General features: G+C 37.5%; 2 protein-coding genes and 2 long non-coding RNA genes across 6 annotated transcripts; 2 read left to right on the forward strand and 2 right to left on the reverse strand.

The window, feature by feature from the left end:
* The first annotated feature begins 9,761 nt into the window (after positions 1-9,761).
* On the forward strand, positions 9,762-12,754 carry LOC131022669 (pyruvate decarboxylase 2). 2 transcript variants are annotated; one of them, XM_057952188.1, is made up of 6 exons: positions 9,762-10,513; positions 10,665-10,828; positions 11,122-11,772; positions 11,852-11,969; positions 12,186-12,374; positions 12,458-12,754. In XM_057952188.1, the coding sequence occupies exons 1-6, from the start codon at positions 9,989-9,991 to the stop codon at positions 12,626-12,628; spliced, it is 1,818 nt and encodes a 605-aa protein (XP_057808171.1). In that variant the 5' UTR covers positions 9,762-9,988; the 3' UTR covers positions 12,629-12,754. The 2 variants fall into 2 exon arrangements, with proteins under 2 accessions (XP_057808171.1, XP_057808169.1); XM_057952186.1 differs by having other exon boundaries at positions 9,791-10,513; positions 12,186-12,754.
* A 956-nt stretch (positions 12,755-13,710) lies between these two features.
* Positions 13,711-17,371, reverse strand: LOC131022668 (transcription factor bHLH140). 2 transcript variants are annotated; one of them, XM_057952185.1, is made up of 6 exons: positions 17,227-17,371; positions 16,939-17,109; positions 15,597-16,400; positions 14,967-15,456; positions 14,711-14,881; positions 13,711-14,262 (listed from the first exon to the last, which is right to left on the reverse strand). In XM_057952185.1, exons 2-6 carry the CDS (start codon positions 17,001-17,003, stop codon positions 13,942-13,944), a joined length of 1,851 nt encoding a protein of 616 aa, XP_057808168.1. In that variant the 5' UTR covers positions 17,004-17,109; positions 17,227-17,371; the 3' UTR covers positions 13,711-13,941. The 2 variants fall into 2 exon arrangements, with proteins under 2 accessions (XP_057808168.1, XP_057808167.1); XM_057952184.1 differs by having other exon boundaries at positions 15,597-16,510; positions 16,985-17,109; positions 17,227-17,367.
* Positions 17,372-17,485: 114 nt separating this feature from the next.
* On the forward strand, positions 17,486-18,016 carry LOC131022670 (uncharacterized). The gene is made up of 2 exons (XR_009101379.1): positions 17,486-17,628; positions 17,784-18,016. It is a non-coding gene; the product is annotated as an uncharacterized LOC131022670 (long non-coding RNA).
* Positions 18,017-22,178: 4,162 nt separating this feature from the next.
* LOC131022671 (uncharacterized) lies at positions 22,179-23,903 on the reverse strand. Its single transcript, XR_009101380.1, has 3 exons — positions 23,544-23,903; positions 23,040-23,079; positions 22,179-22,672 (listed from the first exon to the last, which is right to left on the reverse strand). It is a non-coding gene; the product is annotated as an uncharacterized LOC131022671 (long non-coding RNA).
* Positions 23,904-24,490: the final 587 nt, after the last annotated feature.

The raw sequence follows: 24,490 nt of genomic DNA on the forward strand, positions 1-24,490 counted from the left end.
AAACCATGCGACGATAAAATGCAAGGAGAGACGAATATCATTTCAACCTCCCGGCCAAGAGTCTACTTCTTTTATTGGCATTGAGAGAAAATGGAAAAAGACGCCAATCATCTCAGCGCTACGAGCCAAAAAGCTTTTGGAGAGGAATGATACAACTGCTTACGTTGTATACTTAAATCAAAATGAGGAATCCAAGGCAAACATAGACGACGTGTCAGTCGTGCGGGAGTACCAAGACGTTTTTCCTGAAGCTTTGCCAGGATTACCACCCGATCGACAACTCAAGTTTACGATCGATCTTGAGCACGGAGCCGCACCGATATCAAAAGCACCTTATAGAATGGCACCGGCAGAGTTACAGGAGTTGAAGCTGCAACTGCAAGAATTATTGGACATGGGTTTCATTCGACCCAGTGTTTTCCCGTGGGGAGCACCAGTTCTTTTTGTTAAGAAAAAAAGATGGCAGCTTGAGGTTATGCATCGATTATCATGAGCTGAATAAGGTGACGCTGAAGAACAAGTATCCGTTACCCCGGATTGATGACCTGTTCGGCCAACTACAGGGAGCGAACACTTTTTCGAAGATTGATTTAAGATCGTGATACCATCAATTGAAGATACGATCAGAGGATATTCCGAAAACGGCATTTCGTACAAGATACGGACACTATGAGTTTATAGTGATGCCTTTTGGACTAATGAATGCCCCTGCTGTGTTCATGGATCTCATGAACCGAGTTTTCCACGAATACTTAGATAAGTTCGTAGTAGTCTTCATCGATGATATTTTGATTTACTCGAGAAGTAAACAGGAACATGAAGAACATCTAAGGATCGTGTTAGAGAAATTGCGAGCTGAGAAACTTTACGCCAAGTTTGGCAAATGCGAGTTCTGGCTTAAGGAAGTCAATTTTCTGGGCCATATCGTTTCTGCAAGAGGAATTGAAGTAGATCCAGCAAAAGTGCAGGTTGTACAAGAATGGAGATCACCAACTACGCCGCACGAAATACGCAGTTTTCTGGGATTAGCAGGTTATTACCGAAGATTTATCGAGGGCTTTTCAAAAATTATGGTTGTAGCCGGGTGGATTGTGGTGTTTCCCACAAAGTTTGTTTTTAGTTACTTCATGCTTATTGTATGTGAGCTAGTTTGATTGAAATATGGGTTTTTAATCTAAGGTTGAGCTGGATCTATCATTTAGGGGATAAAATACGTTAATCTCTACTAATTTGGGGATTTCTTCATACTCAGAAAAACTGGATAGCATATGGCTTTAATTGTTTTTGAATTCGTGGAGCATGTTTCAAACTTTGTTAAAAATGCTAGGGGAACTGTTTGCAAATGCAGGGCTAATTTCATTATAGTTTCTCTCTAAATTCAGGTCTAATCTTGATATAATCTTGCTTTGATTTCATAGTGATTTCTCTAAGCTGGGGACTGATGTTGGGACTGATTTCGTTATGATTTGGCTCTTAAAATAGATTCGAATTTATTGTGGTTTTGCTACGATTTTGGGACTGATTTCGCTTTGATTTTGTCTTATGATTTCATAAGCACTCCAATTTTGTGAGTTCAGGGCCATTGGGAACGGACCAATCACTCCAGTCTCCCAGCATTGATTCAGCCTCTATGGGCAGAATTGCACGCAGAACTGCACCGCTAATGTTGAACAACAAATGATAAAGTTGATGTTGAAGATACAACTCCGTGAATTCCTGGTTACAAGAAAATAAGGGATACCAATCTTGAGGCGACATGACTTATAGCTGGGATGCACTTTCTCTAACCATTGTTTGGGATTCACCAATCTTTGTTCTCCAAAGCTGGCCATATGTTTATTTTGGCATGGAGCATCAAGAGGGCAGTAGGGCGGTGGTCTTCAAGGAAAGTTAGAGTGTCAAGAGAGCAGCGCAGGGCGTAATCTTCGAGGGCAGCGCATCTACTTTGAGTGGAAGGAAGCACAGATTCAAAGTTACACAAAAAGGGCAACGTAACTACTTTGAGCGAGGGAAACTCGCATTTGAACTCAAAGCTTTATATCATTTTATTTCTATATCTTGTCTAATTCTAATAACATGGAATACTTTGGGGGGATATGCGTAGCAACATATTACATAAGCAAAATTTGATGAAATTGCACATTTCCCAAGTAGTATATACAAGGTGCTCACACATTCCATATTAGATATATTGGGGCCCAATAGGGGGTTGGTTACTTGGCCAATTTATGGGTATTCTTGAAAATTATGATTTGTTTTTCTTAGTTGAATCCAAGGGGTAATTGAATTGTACATGTCTACTATTAATAGGCTAACAAAATATTATGTGGTACTTCAAGTTATTAGAATGCGTGTCATGCGGCTCTTAGATATTCTCTACAACTTCAAGAAAAGTTTGCTATAAAATTAATGTTGGAATTATCTCATTGCAATAATTTTATAGTGGAGGGTGAGTTACAGCTTTTTCCCAGGGGCTCTCATATTTTACTAATATCTTGGCATAAGAATTCTTACAGCGCAGGATAAACATATTTCAGGAAAACATTTGAATAAATATGATGAACACACTATGTGGGAACGAGGGTCATGAAGTTGACCATGTATTCAAGCCCGACAGCTGAAATATTTATGGGACTATTTGAGAACAGGATGCCACCGCCTTGCCTTTATTAATGGGAATTTGACACACAATAGCCGAACTTGAGATTGCTTGGTATAACGGGACTTTCGGCGCTGCAATTATTCTCGGGATGAGGGAGACTCGAGCAACAAGATCCATCCGCGTTTGGGTCTTTTCACGCTATGGATTTCCAGCCATTTTCGGGTCTTTCCCCGCGATGATTGTTTACTTTATTCGAGCAAAGAGGAAAAATATCATAACATGAAAAGCTAAACCACTAACTAGTGGTGGTCCAGGTACTTCGCAGAACTAAAACTTGTCATTACATGATATTAGTTATTTCATAGAAGCATGAAAGCATGATTGGGATTTGGAAAATGTTATATCTTAGCTTTGGGGCATATGCATGACTTATATTATCTATGCTGGGATTTATGCAATAATAATTATGTCTTGGAAGCTGCACACCTTCTGCATATGTGCTAGGGCTTGGAATATAATTTGAATAACATACTTTGGGACCATAGTCATAACAGCGCTGCCACTAGCATCACAAGTAAGGACACCAAGCACAAGCATACACATAACATATTTAGTCGAATCATGCACATGTTACTAAGGGGGGAGTGGAGTATATGCCACCATGGGTATTTTCTCGAAAAACTTAGCAGGATATTTGAGCCTTAACGGCAACTCAGCCACGTAGCGGATATTAAAACCTTAAATGGTAACTTAGTCACGATCCGGAACTGTAAGCTTCAGAATTTATCTGAGCTTTCTCAGCGCAGTCAGGGCAGGTTATCTCAGCCGGCGCAGTCATCTCAGTTATTTCAGTTATATGTCACCATATGTATTTTCTCGAATAACTTAGCAGAATATTTGAGCCTTAACGGCAACTCAGCCGCGTAGCGGATATTAAAACCTTAAATGTTAACTTAGCCACGATCCAGAACTGTAAGCTTCAGAATTTATCTGAGCTTTCTTAGCGCAGTCAGGACAGGTTATCTCAGCCTGCGCAGCCATCTAACTATCTCAGTTATCTCAGTACAATCAGTGCTCAAATTATCAGCGTAACTATCTCAGTCATCTCAGCCTGTGCAGTCATCTTCATCTAAGTCATCTGCAACGCAGATTGCATAAATTGTCTCAGCGCTGTCAATGTGATTATCTCAACACAATCAATGCGATTGTCTCAGCGCAGCCAGTGCGATTATCTCAGCGCAGCCAGTGCGGCTATCTCAGCGCAGCCAGTGCGATTAACCAGTGCAGTCAGTACGATTGTATTAGCGCAGCCATTGCTATTATCTCAACGCAGTTAGGGTGATTGTCTCATCTAAGCTACCACAGATTACCTAAGTCACCTTCGACGCAGATCGTCTAAGTTATCTTAACTATGGCATTAATTGCAAACTCAGGGGCATTAATTGCAAAACTAAGGCATTAATTGCAAAATTCAGGGGCATTAATCGCAAAATTCAGGGGCATTAATTGCAAACTCAGGGGCATTAATTGCAAAACTAAGGCATTAATTGTAAAATTCAGGGGCATTAATTGTAAAACTAAGGCATTAATTGCAAAATTCAGGGGCATTAATTGCAAAACTCAGGGGCATTAATTGCAAAACTTTGGCCTTCAGGGCAGCGCAGGCCTCAATGTCTATGCTGTGCGCAGAAATATCGTAAGCCGCGAAAGTTAGACAGGGGATGAGCCTTAAGTGGCAACTCAACCGCTCTCCCGGGTAACTCCTCGGCACCAGCTTTTCAGCCCTACTCGGGTGCATTCTCAGCTCTTCCAAGTCTTCAACAATCGTGCTTGACTTCTAAAGTACGCGCACGACACTGGGGGGAGAGTAGGGGGTGTATACCCCCGTCACCTCTTATATCCTATTTTTTAGGGATAAAAAATTCAAAATCTAAGGGAAAGGGGTTGTTCGTTGACACGGCTGTAATAGCCAAATATTTAGAGCTGCCTAAGCGCAAAGCTCCCAGAGCTGCCTTAGCGCGAGCACAAGGATAAAAGTCAAAAAGTGGCTCAATGAGCACGTTAGAAAGGGAGTTTCTTTGTTCTTGTTATTATTGTTGTTATTCTAAATATTTTGACAGGGTTGGGATATTTTTATGTTGACAAATTGGCAGGGATGTAACATTCTATCATTGATTATTTTACAAACTTACAAGTATTCGATTTGGGATAAGTTACAGGGCTGCAGGGCTAAAAAACACTTGGACCCTACTCGGGAGAGCAGCACAGCGCTGACTCTATATCACACACCACTGGTTGAACACGAAGAAGACACGGTTCAACCAGACTAGAGGGGAGTAGCTGATGAGGACTGTAATACTCATCAGCGCTGTGCTTAGCAATACCAGAGCAGACCTCAGCTCTGTCGAGGAGCCAGAGCAGAGCTAACCGCCCTGCCAGAGCAGAGCTCAACCCGCCTCGCCAGAGCAGAGCTGCCTGCCCTGCCAGAGTTATCAAAGACAGCAACGAAGGGACTTGGCAGCGCAGACGAAGGGACTGGGCAGCGCAGACTACCCAAGCTACTTGCCAGCACAGACCCGCCTGCGCAGCTCAAGGGAACTACTCAACACGGGCAACGAAGGACAGCGCAGATGGGTCAAATCAAGACTAAAGTTAAGTGTATTAAGGCATTAAAGAGCCTAAATCCAATTATTAGATTTCATGGGCCTAAGGCCTTTAGGGCTCACTCTCACATCTATAAATAGAAGGTTTAGCATTAACATTAGGGGATCATGGTTTATTTGAGAACAACACACTTGTAAAATGTAATTATCTCCAAGCATAGTGGAAGAACTCGAAAACACCCGTGGATGTAGGTCTTGATGGCCGAACCACGTAAATCCTGTCTCGATTATTGCTTTTTAGATTAGGTGTTGGTTTCATGATTCACCAAATTTGTTTTTATTCTTCCTCTTTTTTCACTCTAAGGACGGATGACATTATTACATCTTCATCTTAGGCTAATCTTATTAATCTTTCGAGTGAAAAAGAGTTTTTTCTGTATTTTTATGATAAATTTATTAATTAAATAATACAACCAGGGACGGAGCCAGGGGGCTAGCGGGGGCTAGAGCCCCCTCCCAAATTTTGAGTTTATTTATTTATTTATTTTATTTTAAAATATATATAGATCTATGTTTATACCTAGTATAAAATAATTTTGTTTTATAAAAGAGTACTTGGTTATTATATTCTCTCATATATATACTTAATTTAAGGATAATTCTGTTATTTAAAACTATATAATCTATGAAATATTGTTTGTTATTATTACTATTATACTTGTCTTTTAATAAAAAATGCCTAATATGTATGAAATGCTAAAAAAAATTATAATGTATTGAAACTAATTTGTAATATATAGAAAATATATAATCTATGAACATGTTGTTTGTTATTATTATTATTATGCTTGCCTTTTAATAAAAAATGTCTTAAATATACGGAATGTCCAAAAAATGTTTTGTGATATATTGAAACTATATAATCTATGAAAATATTGTTCGTTATTCTTAGTATTATGCTCGTATTTTAATGAAAAAAATACCTTAAATATACAGAATGCCCAAAAAAAATTTTTCTCGGGGGCTACCGCCCCCGAACCCCCGTACAATTTCAGCCCCCCCTCGAACTTAATTCCTGAATACAACCTGAATCTCGATATATTAATCAGAGGGAAGGGACTTACCAATATACTTTCTATGTCTCACAAAACTATGAATATTTTTTAATTTCGGGTCGTCTCACAAATATATATATATATATATATATATTATTTCACCATAATTACCTTATTTTTCATCTCTATTTTTCAAAAAGTGAAAATCAATTTTTTACTTATAAATATTTATTTAATATTCTCGCTGTCCCATTTTAATAGTACTGATTTCCCTTTTAGGAACGTCTCACTAGAATAGTCCTACTTCTATTTTTGGTAATGATGATATTGTTGGGGTTCCCGGAGGATTGACTGACAGTTGTATGGGGGGGAATACAACTGTAGGCTATTTTTCGCAAATCAAAACAAACTTAACCAGATTTCAGTTGGAAACAGGTTGTAGACTGATACTGAAAGATCTTCAGTAATTTGACATCAGTCGAGCACTAGGCTTAACTGATATCCACATAAGGCTTCAGTCTATAGTTTGTAAAACAGAGTAGAGTTATTAATCTCCCTGGCTATCAGTTGAGTCGTCAGTAAGATTAATAACTCAGCAGCGGAATTTAAACTTAATGCGAATAGCCTTTATAAAAGGTTTGTCACTTATAAAATCCTTAGTTACACTTTTCGGTTAATCCAGTTCAGTTGAAAAACAAATTTAACACAGATAAATAAATAACTGAAAGCAGATAAAGAACACAAGGATTTTTACGTGGTTCGGAAACAACTTCCTACTCCACGGCCAGATGATTAGTCTGACAAACACTCTGGGTTAATGCTTCAAGGTGCACAACAAACCCACCAACCCATTTCTGAATTGGATTTTCTCTAACACTTAGCACGCCCTGACACTCTCGTGTCCAATCAGCGTCTTGCTAAGGTCTTTGGAGACAGAACCCTTGGTCTGAACTCCCTCTTGGCTTTCTGGGTGCCAAGGTGACCGAACTGTTTAGTTTGCTGGTACTAACAACAACCACTTGGTTTAACTGGTACCAAGGAACCGATCTGTTTAGTTTCTTGGTACTAAACAACAATTACTCAACCACTCTTTTCTCTCGGGTGAAAAGGGATTTAGACTCTTCCAACTAAGACTACTGAGAACAGGCTCTCATGTAATCTATGTTGGATTTGTATACTGAAAGCAAGAACCTTTTATGCTTGTATACAATGATTCCTATGTTCACTGTTTTAATCTCCTATCTGATTGTGTTCATGATTGCATATGTATGTTCTCTATCTCTATATAAGTAGATTATATGGTGTGTTGTAGATCACAGAAGACCATATAATTGGAGTAAACTTAAGAGATATAAAATGATCACAGCCGAGATGACTTTAGGACGAGTCATCGGTTTAGGCTGCGGTATAGATGGAAGTAGTTTGTCTTGACTACTTGTCTATACTGGTACGTCATAACGTATTGATAGGACCACAGTGAGATGTATTCTTCTATCTGACTTAAGTGAAGAATCAAGATCTCGGTGACTTAATAAAATCTTAATACTAATAAGATTTCAGATATATATGTTAATCCGTGTATCACTTTGATTTACTATGAGTGAGAGTTATATAGTAACTTGAGTACTCTGTATCTTGGGTGATAGCGTTTAATATATGATATTTGATTATCTATATTAGTACCCGTATCCGATATAGGACAATGACATCCCCTTAAGGAGCTCAATAAAGTTTATTGCGCTAAACCCTGCAGGTTGATTAAGTTCAGACGCAATAATAAGGTTTGAGTGGTACTGCTTAAGGGTTACAAAGATATTAATTAATTTAGGCTGTCAGAGCTCTAATTAATTAATGGATGTTGGATATTTTAAATACGAAGATTTAATAAGTCTAAATACAAGCCCCGACTCATCACCGGCAATAAAAGGGTAAGTCAATATTGGTTCTCTAGTGGAATGAACTAATATTTATAAATTAATTATGGTCTGGGCTGACCATGGATAATTAATTTGTTTGAGGCCCATCTTTATTCTTTGTATCTGATCCCTGGACTGGCCCAAAGTCTCCTAGCCCTAGTACAGGCAGAAATCGTTCCCTACACTAAATCTGGCGCCCCATACGTATTTAATTATTTAAATACAGCTGTCTGCTCTCAGGAAAAACACACACACTAATTAATTAGGGTTTGAGAGAGCAGGGAGGCGCCAGTAACCAAAAATGTGAGGAACAACTTTTCTGCCTAGGGACTTTCATAGATCGTTGTTCATCCAACGGTGAAAGCCGAGCGGGATACAGTTCAGAAGATCATAACTGGAGTCATTCGATTCGATCATCGACAGTCTTTGCATACGCTTCTCAAGTAAGTAATCCTAACTCCAACGTGCAACAATTAAATTCATAGGAGCATGTTAGGATTAATCGTTGTATGATAAATTAATAATAATCCAAGAAACGATCATCAGGCAAACGGAGCATTAATTCAGTTTAATATTCCTTCAATCTATACTAGGCTTAAGATAAAACAAGAAGTGCCTAGTTTACTAAGAGAGTTTAGGTAATCAGCTAGACTGATTTTACAACGATGAATTACTCTCTTCTTCGATTCGAAATCTATCTATGAAAATACTGGCTCTTGAATTTGACAGAGCTTCAGCGCATGTCTTCGAATCGGTGAAGATTGCAAACATTCCTCGGGCTCTATTTATAGGCGAAGTCTTGAATAAATCTGTTGGAGAAATGGTCTTCAGGATTTCTACCGTTGTGAGAGGATATCGCTTTTTGGGCTGAGGTGGCAATCTTCAGATACTCCATTTGACAAACATCTGAATTGTCTTGTCCTCGAAGTATGGTGTTTCTGCATCTTTACACGCAAAGGGAAGCTCTGGTACTTGCAAGGACAATCTTTAAATATTCGGCATTTAATGTTATTGTACTTGAGCATTTAATGGTGTCTGATACACTTCACTTCAGTCAGATGCAGAATGTCGACTGGTACTTGACTTAGGTTTCAGTACGACGCTGATACTGCATTGCATAAACATCTTCGACTGGTGTCTGATGACTTCCAGTCATGGTGCGCGTCCTTCAGTGATCCTACGCGAAAGGCTTCAGTCAAGCTGCCTTCAGTCTTTGGTCTTCAATCAACTAATCTTCAGTCTTTGCAGCTTCAGTCAAAACTTGTGAGGACTAAACACTTGAATGCATAAGAGAAATATAAATCAGAGAAGCTTTGTAATAGTTTTGGTATCATCAAAACTAGGACAAATATATTTTATTTATTTCCCAACAGATACACTATAAACAATGTTTACACATTTTTACACTTTAAAAATAAATTTTTTAATCTCCGTATTGAAAATAAACAGGACTCTTCTACCGAGATAGAGGAGTATTTTTTTAAATTTGTAACACGTACAAATGTTTGTGTTTTTATTAAATTTTCATGCAAATTGCAATTAGGAAACAACGATTCCAATCTCGTCGCCAAACCAATGAAAACGACGGTCCAGTGGTCCACCGCCTTCTACATTGTTCCCCCATTTTTCAAACCCGAATCCGCCCCCCGTTTCTCTCTCTCTCTCTCTCCCAACTAGTACTATATAATATCTTCGCTCCTTTATTCTCACTCACTAATCACACAAAAATCTCTCAAAATCACAATCCACTTTCCACCCCCTTTTACCCATCAATTCAACAAGTAATTAACTACTGTGAATCACTCTCACAACATGGAAACCAAGGTAGGCTCGCTGGACTCCTGCAGGGCCGCCACGTGTAACGACGTCGGCTGCCTCCCCTCTAACGGCGCCGTCTCCGCTATCCAGTCCTCCTCCGTGCCGTTCAACTCCGCCGAGGCCACGCTCGGCCGCCACCTCGCCCGCCGCCTCGTGCAGATCGGCGCCAGCGACGTCTTCTCCGTCCCCGGCGACTTCAACCTCACGCTGCTCGACCACCTCATTGCGGAGCCGGGGCTCAACCTGGTCGGCTGCTGCAACGAGCTCAACGCCGGCTACGCGGCCGACGGCTTCGCCAGGGCGCGCGGCGTCGGCGCATGCGTCGTCACGTTCACGGTCGGAGGGCTCAGCGTCCTCAACGCCATCGCCGGAGCTTACAGCGAGAATCTCCCCGTGATCTGTATCGTCGGAGGTCCGAACTCGAACGATTACGGCACGAACAGAATCCTGCACCACACGATCGGCTTGCCGGATTTCACGCAGGAGATGCGGTGCTTCCAGACGGTTACCTGCTATCAGGTGCGTAGTGGTTTTACGAATTCACTCTATCTTGAACCAAGCTATGAAGCTAGTCGATCGGCTTTCTTTTTCGCCATGAATAGACGAAGTTTGAAAACAGAGTTGCAATTTTTATCTAATTTTTCCGCTCTTTTTTTTTGGTTGATTTTAGGCGGTGGTGAATAATTTGGAAGATGCTCATGAGTTAATAGATACGGCGATATCAACGGCGTTGAAGGAGAGTAAGCCGGTGTACATAAGCGTGGGCTGTAACTTGGCGGCGATTCCACATCCGACGTTCAGCCGTGAGCCCGTTCCATTTTCTCTCTCACCAAGGTAAATTTATTTCGAATGGCTGAGTAATTACGTTATTTCAGAATTAGTTACACTTGTTTGCGAATTGCTGGTGGTTGAATTTTCTGAAAATTTTCTGTAATGCTTCAATGCGGATGAGTGCCGAGTTCTCTTTCTGCGATGCTAATTGCTAAATGATTAAGATGAGTAATGATGATTACTGAATCATGCTCCTATAACTAAATCTGAATCATGGATGACTACGAGCATGTTGTTGGAATTTAGTATCTCCTTTTTTAACAAAGTCCTCTTTCTTGTTTCTTCTCTGTTTGTAGATTGAGTAATAAAATGGGGCTCGAAGCTGCAGTAGAAGCAGCAGCTGAATTCCTGAACAAGGCAGTGAAGCCAGTGATGGTGGGAGGCCCAAAACTACGCGTTGCGAAAGCAGGCAATGCCTTCGTTCAGCTCGCGGATGCTAGCGGCTACGCCCTTGCAGTTATGCCATCGGCCAAAGGCCTAGTGCCCGAGCACCACCCTCATTTCATCGGCACCTACTGGGGAGCCGTGAGCACGGCCTTCTGTGCCGAGATTGTGGAATCTGCCGATGCTTACCTCTTCGCTGGGCCTATATTCAACGACTACAGCTCCGTAGGGTACTCTCTCCTACTCAAGAAGGAGAAGGCCATCATCGTGCAGCCTGATCGCATTGCCATCGGTAACGGCCCCGAGTTTGGATGTGTTCTGATGAAGGATTTCCTGATCTCCCTCGCCAAACGCCTCAAGAAAAACACGACTGCTTATGAGAACTACCACCGGATTTATGTCCCCGAAGGGCAGCCTCCAAAGTGTGAGCCCAAGGAACCTTTGAGGGTGAATGTTATGTTTCAGCATGTTCAGAAGATGCTGTCGGGAGAGACGGCTGTCATCGCTGAGACGGGCGACTCGTGGTTTAACTGCCAGAAACTGAAATTACCACCGGGATGCGGGTGAGAAGAAGTTAGAACTAGTGATGCAGTTTCTTGATTTGGACTTCATTGATGCTCATTCTTTTTCTCGTTATTGTAGGTATGAGTTCCAAATGCAATACGGGTCTATTGGCTGGTCAGTTGGTGCAACTCTGGGTTACGCGCAGGCTGTGCCCGACAAGCGAGTGATCGCTTGCATCGGAGATGGTAGCTTCCAGGTATCATATCCTACATTCTCGTCTCATAGTAGGCGTATACTCGGTCGGAGATTGATAAGATATATGATTGAGTATTAATTGTACCATTTCAATGGGTTATGAATCAAACAAAATTAGTTAAAATGATAGAAATTATCAATAGCTTTGGATTGAACAATGGATTGACCTATACTATTTTCATCTTTCGATAACGAGCTTTGGCTGCCGGCTATGTAGGTTACAGCGCAGGATGTGTCCACAATGCTTCGAAGCGGGCAGAAGACTATCATTTTCTTGATCAACAACGGCGGCTACACCATTGAGGTGGAGATCCACGACGGGCCGTATAATGTGATCAAGAACTGGAACTACACTGCCTTGGTCGATGCAATCCATAACGGTGAAGGCAAATGCTGGACTACAAAGGTGAAACACAACTTTGATCACTTGTTACAGCTTTGCTTCCATCCATTTAGCTGCTTATATATATTCTCCATGTTTACTTGCAGGTACGGTGCGAGGAGGAGCTCGTCGAGGCGATCGCCACGGCAATGGGGGACAAGAAGGACTGCCTGTGCTTCATCGAAGTCATCGTGCACAAAGACGACACGAGCAAAGAGCTTCTTGAGTGGGGGTCGAGGGTCTCTGCCGCTAACAGCCGCCCTCCAAACCCTCAATAGAGCTCTATCTCTTCATCATTTGCCATTCATCTTTGTGAGTGTATATTTGAGAATCTTGTTACCTACGTGTATTTTGACTTGTGATTTTGGAAATTGACAAGTAGTAGTATTATCTTTTATTGTTCATGAATATTCTGTGAAAACAGAGCATGCTAAAAGTGAGATCACGAGTCATGCTTCAAAGTTCAAACTGTCGTACGTTTGTCAATAATGAATAACTTTGGCCACGTCACATTCATGTCTAGGGCGTCCACAAATGCTTCATACTTCTTATTAAAATATTTGTAATCACGTATTAATAAAAGTGCCGGTCTCTTGCGCCTGGCTCCTTTTTTTCAAAAAAATAATTAAATTAATCTTATTGAAGATTAATGCATCTTTGATTTACTTTCTAATTAACGTCGCCATAGCGGGTGCCACTAGAATCTCGGCGCTTCCCATTTGGGTGCTTGTGGCCTTGTAGATATTTACATGTATCTCGGATATTTGTATTTAAGGATGTCGGTAAGTTATACTAGAATTATATAATTCATTTTTATTTATCGGTGGCCTTGTTGATATTTATAGGTGTCACGACTTGTCCACACAATACTAGAATAATGTACTCCTACAACATTAAACTCCTGACGTGGTTATCTATGATGCACGCTAAATTATGCTCCTTTCTTTTGACCACGAAAAACTTGCACTTTCATTTATAATACTTCATCCGTCCCATTACAAATGTCTCATTACTTTTGGGCATCGAGATTAAAAAATATATAAAAAGTAAATAAAATAAAATAATAAAAATTAGTTAAATAATAGATATAGAAAGAGAATATATTACAAAAAAAATAATGAGACATTCAATTATGAAAAATGGGACATTTGTAATGGGACGAGAGAGTAGTAAAGTCCACATAACCCACTCACATTTAAAATAAGACATTTAATTCACTAATAATTCCACTCACATTTTATTAAATCTATATCATCCACAATATGACAAATATTTTATGAAGTGTATCATCCACTATCTGATAATTTTTTTATAGACGGATGAGGCATATGCAGTAGATAGGAATATCAAGATAGCATACTATAATAATACGAGACATTAGATTAAAATTATGTACCAAAATAACATTACATAGTTTGATAGTACAAGCACCCAAAGCACTAGCTAACCTACCTTCTCACAACAATCTAACATAGTTTGAACCCCAAAAGAGGCGGCCTAAAAATACATTTATGACAAATGCATACAACTTGTCCAAAAACAAAGCTGAAAAGTACTAAAGGGCGGCGACTTGTACACTGCTGGAATCAGGTTATCTATACTTGCCTTCCGAGGAAATAAGACAACCAGCTTCGAGTAGACATGTGAAGGGCTCTTTGCAAGAGCGAATATGGTTCTTGAGTTTAGGTATGTTTGGATTTACACTTTGACAGCGATGGCAACGCAATGGCCCTGCAAAGCACGTTTCATTTGCCAAACTGAGCTTTCCACCCTTTTCGAGTCCCTCAATCACATCTAATGAATCTAGGAAGAATGGAGAATTGAATGAAAGCCAATGCTTCTTGTTCTTCAGATGACTCGAGTCGAAGTCCTGGCTTATCATGTGAAGGTGCAGTTGCCGCATTGAGGGGATCTGTAAAGAAGGTTGAATTTTCATCTCATAACAGAATACTGAGAGGGCGTTCACTTTTGAATGATAAGATGGATGACTAAAAATAATCCAAGCTAATCTACCATTTACTTCCGTGAATTGATTAATTTTGAACTTGTTTGGCCATCTTATCCTTCCAATACTCAATCCTATGTTTTACCAATCTATCCTATCGCCTAGAATAAATGACCCTGAATGTCATACAACATATAGTTTAGAAATTATGGAGGGCAAAAAAAACGATACATCTTCTAAAGGGTCGACTTAACTAGAAAAATTCTGAGCCAAGGCAAGATGCAATTGAACTGAAAAATCAGATATATATGCATATATAAACAATCACATCTCGAGTTATAAATTATCTTGATGACATTTCAAAATTCAAATCAGAGAAATAACAACCAAGATGGGAGTTTAGAACAGGACTCACTGAATGGTAGCCGAGGCGGAATGACTGTGACTTATCTTCAAGAATGAACTTTTCGGCCCATTTCAAGCCAACAGCATGCATTTCTTTCAATAATGGAATGTGTTCAGTGCGGACATCGGCAATGCTGTCGAGACCAGGAAGTCGTGCAATGACCAAGAGGTGCTGTTGTGCCTGCAGTAGAAAAAATAAGATATTTAGAAACATTATATATACATGTATAAAGATTGATATATAGATGTTCAGCAAGAGAAGGGACCTTTGGATAAGAATCCTTTATCACTACGACGTTATCCGAAACCTCAAGCACAACATCCTTATGATTGTCAGGATGCATTGCAATCTTGTGAAGAGCTTGAGCCCATGTGCCCCAAGTTGAACCCTTGCTCTTCTTGTTGCTCTCAGGTATATAATCTGCTGCTCTTTTGCCATTTTGATCCTTGTTATTGGACTCTACTATAGAAACAAAGGCTTCAAATAGTGACGAGTAAGCTTCACGAAGAATCTTGCATCCCTCAGAATAGTTGTCTTTAAGGCAGTCGGGTCTCATGGGGTTCATATTCGGTCCGAGAACATGAATAACATGAGTCACACCTTCAGCAATCAATGGAGAAGATGAAGGAAGTGGCACGGCCACACATTTCCCAGGAGCAAGGGTTTCAGCTCTTTCCTTGGTTGCAACTTCTAGCTCAGGGCCTGCAGCTTTAAATATAGCAGAATTTACTCCTCCACCTCCCGGTTTTAGACGCCTGCACGAAATTGGATTTCACACAATCTACTCAACATACAAAAATGGATAAATCGGCTTGCAATACAAAAAACTTCATTTGCATCCTAATGTATTCATAAGGTCTTCCTCGACCAAGAATAATGATTTTAGCAGACTCACCAGTTCGTGGTATTAGCAATTACGTTGCAGTGTAAACCTCCCTGAGAACGGAGTCGAGTTATATCTCCAACAAATGTAGAAAACTTGTTGGAATCAATGTTCTTCTTCGCAGCCTTGGTCTCAACCAGGGACAATATCTTTGATCCACGAGACAAATCTACCAAAACAAGTTTACCCTTTCCAATCCTACCAATATATTCCTCAACTTTCTCAACAATAATGTTGGATGCCTTCTCAAGATCAAATTGAAAATCTGCAGTAGAAATGGATGGAAATGCCAAAGTTGGAATGCTGCCAGAAGCAGTAGAACCTGAAGTAGAGGTCATGTCCAATTCACCGCCTTCCCTCATCTTCTGAAGAGCATCACAGGCTGTATGAGAACCCGTTTTTGCTCCCTGATTGCCAGAGTCTTTCGCCACAGATTTAGCATTTCCGGAAGCATCTCCTTTTTTGAAAAATTTCATGATCCCAACTTGAACCGTGGAATTCGAACTCTTCTGTCCGAAACAACCAGAAGGAAGAGAATCGTCCAGGGTGAGAGAACCATACAGATTGATAGCTTCTTTCACATCTTTCTCATTGTAGCAAAACATAATCCGGTCAAACCCTTCACTCAGTTTAGGGAGTTCCTTCTTCGGCACCATGTGATTCACAACTGCAGCTGCTCTACCGCCTTGTAAGTTGCCCTCATGCCCAGTACGCTTCACGGAACGAGAGATACAAAGCGTGGGCAGTAGATCAAGCACCACAACATGTTTCTCTGTTTCTGGACCACCAAGTTTCAGAAACTCTGCCCTCTGCTCCCTGTCAATGTTACACCTGTCTATCAACACGCTCTTACCACCCTTCAAAGCATTAGCTGCAACAGATAAACACTGGTTTTTTGTCCCAGCTTTACCATTATTGATTGAATCCTACATCAATCGAAACAGAAAAAAACGGCTTACAAAAACAACAAACCATCTGCAAAGAAGCAGAAAAAATCCGTGGTGGGTACTATATTTTCTACATTTTGAGTTTGAGATTTCGAAAAGACAATTTTCTTAAGATTTTATTTGGTGGAGGCAATCGTATAATGATTCGACCAAAATACTAACAATTCAATGATTTTAAAAGAACAAATTATTGTTTGGCGGGGGCTGAAGCCCACCTCCTGCTCCACTCAAACAGTATAAAAAGAAGAAGAAACTCTTTTGTTATCGTTTGCATTTTAAATTTGACAGCGCAAAACATACTAAGAAATCAGTAAGCACCACATGCTAGCGTTCAAAATATACTGAGACATTGCATCAAACACTTGCAGTGCGCCTACTTTTACAGAGCAAAACTTCCAGAAAAATACCTTCTTTCAGCAGATAACAACGGTGTAATGTGCGATGTAGGTCTACCTGGCAAACGCGGACCCATGGGCGGCAAGAAATCTTCGCCACTTCCTCGCAAAAGGTTGATTTTCCACTTCCCGGCAGACCCATTAATACTACTATGATTTGCTTCAATTCTTTTCCCTTTCCTCCTTCAAGCAACCAAAATAATAAAATAAAATAAACCAACAGTCGCAATGTTGTGATTCGTCGAAGTACACCCTTGAAATGCACACACACACACACACATATTATATGGCTATTTATACCTTCAGACATAGTTTCTCCTCGATCAATTTCCACTGATTCCATTCTTGATCTCCGCCAACAGAAGCCAAAGCGTTGTTAAACACAACACGGTAAACACGCTTTTATAAAGCGTGGAAACGACGACGTTTCTGCTTCACTACTTTCGGGCTGGGCTTTAAAAAGTTCAGATTAGCCTGCATTAATAAAAGACCACATAAATCCTAGAGTTCTAAAAGCTGTGGGCTTTAAAATTAAACCAACGCTTTTTAGTTTGGGGTTTTTGACAAATAAATATTCTCGAAAGGGTTTCCAAAAAAAAAAAAAACTCAGAAAGCATTAGGTCATTTGTTTTTTTCTTCGGCGATTGAAAGGCGGCGTCTTCGTAGTTTGAGAAAGATTTCTCCTCCACCATGAGAGCCAAGGTAATGCTTCTTCATCCTGTATTTGTTATGCGATTTACCTGAATTTTATGTTTCGATAATTAACTAATCTAAGGAGTATGATTTATGAGAAATTTGGGGGATTTAGTTTGAACTCGTATTCCGTTTCACCTCCTCCTCTTCTTTGGTGGTAACAGTGGAAGAAGAAGCGTATGAGGAGGTTGAAGAGGAAGCGCCGAAAGATGAGGCAGAGATCTAAGTAGTTTTATCCCATTTATGGCCGCTTTCATGCGAGGGATTTCTAGGGTTTCAAGATGTTAATTTTCTTTCAGCGAATTTTAATTTGCAATGCTACTTTGTTACCTACAGGAAACGATGGGATTTTGTTGGATGATTGTTTTAAATGACGATTTTGAATTTTTTTTCTTTACATTCAGTGCCCAGTTTTATTTACATGTTTCGTTTTGCTTCCGAGTTCTGATATTATCCGTTGTCAGATTTCGACTGCAAGATTGCGAGAAAGTTTGCTTATTTACAAGTGATAAGTTCTTGGTGACTTGTTTACATTCCAATGATTATGCCTTGTGAATTCTAAGCTTTGAATTAATTAATGCGGTAATAGTATTTTATGTCTCTGTCTCGAACTTTCGGAATTCCGAATAATATTTCCCTGTCATTGTTGAAAATTTATATGAACCTATGAACCATCATATTATTGGATGTTTAGAAATTTTTGTCAATCTTTATGAAATAAACGTTGGAAGTTTGAGGTTTTTAGGACTAAATGAAATATTTGAATATTTTATAAAAAAATATTGAAAGTTTGAAATATAAAATACTATTAAATATTGATTAATTAATGCTACTATTTAAATCATCTTGTATCATGCTTTAAAGCCCCACTTTGATGTGGGCACGGAGACTAAGAAAGCTGAAAATGGTGATGTGAATGAAATAAAAGGGTAGTTGACTAAAGTGATAAAGTAGTTGACTAAAGTGTTAAAGGTGTTGTTTGGTGGATCCACTAGTAATAAAGTGTAATAAATATAGAATATAAAAATAATAAAGGTGTTGTAAGGTGGGTCTAGGGCTGGAAAAATATATCGAAAACTCGGTATACCGGTCATACCGTACCGTAAAATATCGTAAACCGTAAAATATCGTAAAATACCGAATTTAAGGTATACCGATTTTTTTGGTAAGGTATGATACCGTACCGAAGATTTACGGTAAGGTAAAGGTATGAATTTTCCAGATACCGGGGTATATCGGTGTATACCGATACCGCGGTATATATCGAAAAAATCAATAAATACCGTATTAAAGGTATATACCGGAACACGGTATGATACCGTATTACTGGTATACCGAATATTACTGTATATACCGGTGATGCGGTATCATACCTTATTTCGGTATACCTTAATATTCAATATATACCGGTAATAAGGTACAATACCTTATTCTGATATACCGCAGTTGTCCGTATATATTGGTATACCGAAAATCGCGGTATATATCGTATCAAAATCTATAGTTTTAAAATATATAATATGTATTTTTATGTTTATATTTTTTAAAGTATTTATAAATTTTATAAAATGATGTATATAATCTATATTATGTGAATATATACAATTGTACATGAATTTATAAATATCATCAAATGATACAAAAACAAATAAAATACAGTATATAGTATAAGTGATACAATAAAATAAAATTGTTTATTTTGATATTATAGTATAGTTATAATATATAACTAAAATTATTGTTTTACAATAGATTATACATCTAACTTATAATAGTTACATATATAATAGCATAGTTATAATATTAGTATTATATTATAAATAATATTACGTCTAACATATAAATTATATGTAACTTATAACATCTATATAATTTACTATATATTACATGAATATGCATACAAGTATGCGAATATAAATATCATCAAATGATATAAAAGTGAATAAAATATAATATAGTATGTAAGTTATATCAATATACTGTGTTATGATATCAATATAAATAATTTATACTATATTAAATTATATAACTTACATACTATATTATATTTTATTCACTTTTATATCATTTGATGATATTTATATTCTCATACTTGTATGCATTCATGTAATATATAGTAAATTATATAGATGTTATAAGTTACATATAGTTTATGATTTAATATAATTGAATTATTTATATTGATATTGTAACACAATTATAATATAATATTTGAATTTGCTTTTGTTGAAGTTTAATTGATGAGGCTTGAGATGTAGACAATGTTAATTTTGTTATTTTGTGTAGTATATGAATAATTTTTTAAAACAAATTACATCTAACTTACAACATTAATACAACTTATTATATAATATATGAACATGGAAGTACGAGATTATAGATATAATCAAATAATATAAGTATCTTATAATTATATGATAGTGTTGTTTATATTTATATATATATATATATATATATATATATATATATATATATATAGGGTCGCATTCAATGGAGACCATTTCTTATATAGAGAATGAAGACCAAATCAAGGCCATTCATCTCAATCCAATCAATGATCCAGATTATTTCTTGATTTGATTTTTTATGTAATTAAATAATGGTTAATTACATTTATTTAATCCAAAAAGGGAAAAAACGTCCACTCAAATCCACGAATTATGGCATCTGGTTGAACAAATCCCGAAAATTACTCTCTTCCAATTCTGGGACCTGATCCGTCAATGAACATAATAGGTGAACATTAGTATGTTCATTTGTTTTCCTATGAACATATTGATGAACATTAGTATGCTCATTTGTTTTTCTACGAACATTATCATGTTCATTTATTTTTCAACGAACACAATACAAAAAAATCGATGAACATTTATTTTTTTTCTACAAACACACTACAAACATGACAATGAACATTAGCATGTTCATTATATTTTTCTACGAACACAGTACAAAAATATCGATGAACACATGGAAAAAATCGATGAACAAGGGCGATAGGCGGCGTCCTCACCGGAGGAGCAAGGGCGGCGACGACGATGTAAGATCTGAAAAAGGGAGGCGGCGGCTGGGCGGATTTGCGGTCGTTGCTGCCGACGCTGAGCAGTAGGAGAGATGGGGAGGCGGCGGAGCAGCAGAGATGGAGGCGGCGGAGCAGTAGAGATGGGGAGGCGGCGGAGTAGCAGAGATGGGGAGGCGGCGGAGCAGCAGAGATTGAGAGAGAGAGATAGAGAGAGAGCGTGAATGAGAGAGAGAGAGTGAGATTAGGGTTAAATAGAAAATGACATGCTTAACCTTTTGATTATAAAATAAATGAAAATTAATAAAATTAATCAATTAAATTACCACCATTAGATTAAGTTAGATCAAGGAACCAGATTTGGTCTTCATTCTCTATATAGGGGAGTGGTCTCCATTGAACTCTCCCCTATATATATATATATATATATATATATATATATATAGGGGGAGGCTAAAATAAAAACTCTTTTTAGCATATAAAATAGGACCTAATGACAACCATTAGATTTGGAAGATCTAATGGTCAAGATTAATCTTAAATCTCATTTGTAAAATACACGGTTATTACTATGGAGGATATCTTAGTAATTACGAATTGAAGCAATCCGTTTCTTCCAATATTTTGGGGATATCATTTATTAAAATATATTACTTTCCATATACAATCAAATCAAAATGATTTACCTTTAAACATATATTTTTTTATTCAACAATCTACAAAAATACTTAGGTTGTTGTGACGATGAGACGAAGCATTCATATACATTATTTAGTACTTACTATTTCATATTAAAAAATGCTCATGTATATGAGATAAATTATTACTAAATAGATTTTCTAACAATTTTGCACGAATTTTGCTAGCATCTTTGTACGAATTTTATATTAACAATGTATGAATTATTACTAATATTTTATTTACTTTAATCAAATTTCTTTTATTCTTTTTACAATTTTAAAGAACATTTATCCAAAATAAATAAAAAAGGTCAGTTCTTCAGCTTACGTACGAATTTTGCATTAACAATGAATGAATTATTGGATTATGAATTAATAAAATGCAACTTTGTACGAATTTTGCATTATTAAAGTATGAATGATTGGATTATAAATTAATTAACTAATATGCAACACAGTACGAATTTTACATTAACAATGTATGAATTATTCGTACAGTCATGTATATGAGATAAATTATTACTAAATAGATTTTCTAACAATTTTGCACGAATTTTGCTAGCATCTTTGTACGAATTTTATATTAACAATGTATGAATTATTACTAATATTTCTTTTTTACTTTAATCAAATTTATTTTATTCTTTCTACAATTTTAAAGAACATTTATCCAAAATAAATAAAAAAGTAAGTTCTTCAGCTTACGTACGAATTTTGCATTAACAATGAATGAATTATTGGATTATGAATTAATAAAATGCAACTTTGTACGAATTGTGCATTATCAAAGTATGAATGATTGGATTATAAATTAATTAACTAATATGCAACACAGTACGAATTTTACATTAACAATGTATGAATTATTCGTACAGTTTCAACATTAAATTCATACTCATCCATTACAACATAAAGTTAGTATAAACATAGTGAAATTGTATGCATAATATAATAATATGCTGAAATTGCAGATAAATCCTCGGCCCTAATTGAACGCCATGCAGAGCGCGGCCTGTTCTCCAAGTTGCTTCTAGTATGGACGCCAGGCTCCGCCCACCACTTCAGTTCAACCGGACGCTGTTAGCGCCGCCTTGCGCATATTTGCCACGCCTCCTTACTCCAGATCCCGTCTCCGTTCATCCATGCACCACCTCTGTTCATCTCTCTTGCACACAGCGCCGGATCCAGACGCCGAGCAGCAGCACCGCCACCACCACAACTCACGCCAGTCTCCCACCGTCCGCACCTGCAACTGCCACGCCGTCCCGACGCCACCCCGCGCCCCTACGCGATTCAGAACCACCGCGCCACCCTCCACCAGGACGTGCGACAACAGCCGCCCTCCACTTTAAAAAACCTGCCCAAAAAATGCAATCCACTTTTAAAAAACACAATAGAAGACAATCAATCTGTGTATGAATTATTATGCAGATGGAGATGTTTGTACTGTACGAATTATTACCCATCCGTAAGGAGTGCAGTATGAATTGTCTGGAACTACCAAATGCACTTATCAATGCATAATTTATTCATTTTAACAATCTAAATAATTCATACTGTCTTATGCACCATTTTATCCGAAATAAGTAATTTTCCATTTTCCCCATTATGTTTAATACAACTAACATTTTCGATGCACAAGCCTTGTATTCAATGCATTTTCACAAGTCAAATAATTCGTACTGTAGCTCTAACATTTACACAATCCAAATATAGTTTTTTACCTTTGCTTATCTGACTTTCCTCCGTCCGCAGGCTTCACAACTGCAAAAATGTTTACCAATTATTCATCCTAACTTTTTAACAATCTAAAGCCAACATAACACATGCCAAATAAAATAGCACAATTCAATCCCTGTATGATATTTTACAAACAATCCCGTAATGAGGTCAAAGAATCGAAAACGACAACAGGTGAAAGTGGAAATTAAAAAACTTGGTTCATCTCTGAAAACGAGATCCCTGTATAGTCAACAAGGAAGAAAACGATATCTCTCAAAGTTAAATAAATAGACGCCTAAAATGTATCCACAATCTTTCTTAAAAATTATGTACGAATCCAGTTCATTCGTTTATCCTTCATTCGCATCAACAAATATTTAATCTTCACGAATTAACTGATGGTTCTCGATGAACCAATTCCATGAAATTTCAGAATTCAAATAGATGTTCTCAAAGAAAAAAAAACAAATAGATAGAGCTTGAATTTCAAGAATCGAAAAACTTACCATTCTTGCTCCCTTTTGTTCTTGCCATAACCTAACAATGTTGAATGAATTTAGTTGATTCAAAGGGGCTTGAATTTCTGGCAGATTGCACTAAAAATAAATTGAGAGTGAATTTATGAGTTCTCGAAATCATGCGCCACCAACAAGAAGAAGTAACTCAAACCCTAGTAAATGCTAAGATTTTTGTTTCCCAAAATTTTGGCTTTGATTGCGGTTACTAGTTATTAAGAGAGAGATTAAATTACAAGACCCAATAATACCCTTTTCCAAAAATTGGCGATGAACTATAGGCAGATTGTGGCTGAATGTAACGACCCATAGAAATTTAATCTCAGCCATTCAAAAAATGATTTAAATGGTTAGGATTTGTTCTTATATTATAGTCTAAGAGGAGTTTTCTGTATAGCCCTCCCCTATATATATATATATATATATATATATATATATATATATATATATATATATAATAATAATAATAATAATAATAACATAGTTTTATTATCATATGTGACGTGAGTTACATAGTTATATTGTATAGTATATATAATTATGATTATTTTTCTAAACTAAATTATACCCAACTTATAACATAAATATAATTTATGAATATATAAGTATGAGACTATAAATATAATAAAATTATATACTTCCATGAGTTATACAATTTGATATAACTATTATGTCATTATTATATTTGTTAAATATTAGTATTCATTATCTAAACATGTTTTAAATAAATAAGTTAGTTATCAATTTTTTACCGTATTAAATTTTTTCGATTTCGGTAATACCGATTATTTTGGTATACCGTTAAAGTGCGGTATACCGAAATTCGGTAAGGTATACCGAAATAAAGGTACGGTAAAGGTTTTGTATATTCTCCATACCGTACTTAAGGTATACCGAACTAAGGTATACCGTATGTAAAGGTAAGGTAAAGGTATGAA

Source organism: Salvia miltiorrhiza, chromosome 4, assembly GCF_028751815.1.
Source record: "Salvia miltiorrhiza cultivar Shanhuang (shh) chromosome 4, IMPLAD_Smil_shh, whole genome shotgun sequence".
Classification (NCBI taxonomy): domain Eukaryota; kingdom Viridiplantae; phylum Streptophyta; class Magnoliopsida; order Lamiales; family Lamiaceae; genus Salvia; species Salvia miltiorrhiza.

What these genes read in the sequence shown, in the direction of transcription:
- LOC131022669 (XM_057952186.1), top strand. Translation starts at nt 9,989, where the DNA reads ATGGAAACCAAGGTAGGCTCGCTGGACTCCTGCAGGGCCGCCACGTGT. An exon ending in AGACGGTTACCTGCTATCAG is followed by an intron (nt 10,514 to 10,664) that starts GTGCGTAGTGGT and finishes GGTTGATTTTAG; the next exon opens with GCGGTGGTGAATAATTTGGA. An exon ending in AAATTACCACCGGGATGCGG is followed by an intron (nt 11,773 to 11,851) that starts GTGAGAAGAAGT and finishes TCGTTATTGTAG; the next exon opens with GTATGAGTTCCAAATGCAAT.
- LOC131022668 (XM_057952184.1), bottom strand. Translation starts at nt 17,269, where the DNA reads ATGGAATCAGTGGAAATTGATCGAGGAGAAACTATGTCTGAAG. An exon ending in TAAAGGATTCTTATCCAAAG is followed by an intron (nt 14,882 to 14,966) that starts GTCCCTTCTCTT and finishes TTTCTACTGCAG; the next exon opens with GCACAACAGCACCTCTTGGT. An exon ending in TCCGCCTCGGCTACCATTCA is followed by an intron (nt 14,263 to 14,710) that starts GTGAGTCCTGTT and finishes CCTTCTTTACAG; the next exon opens with ATCCCCTCAATGCGGCAACT.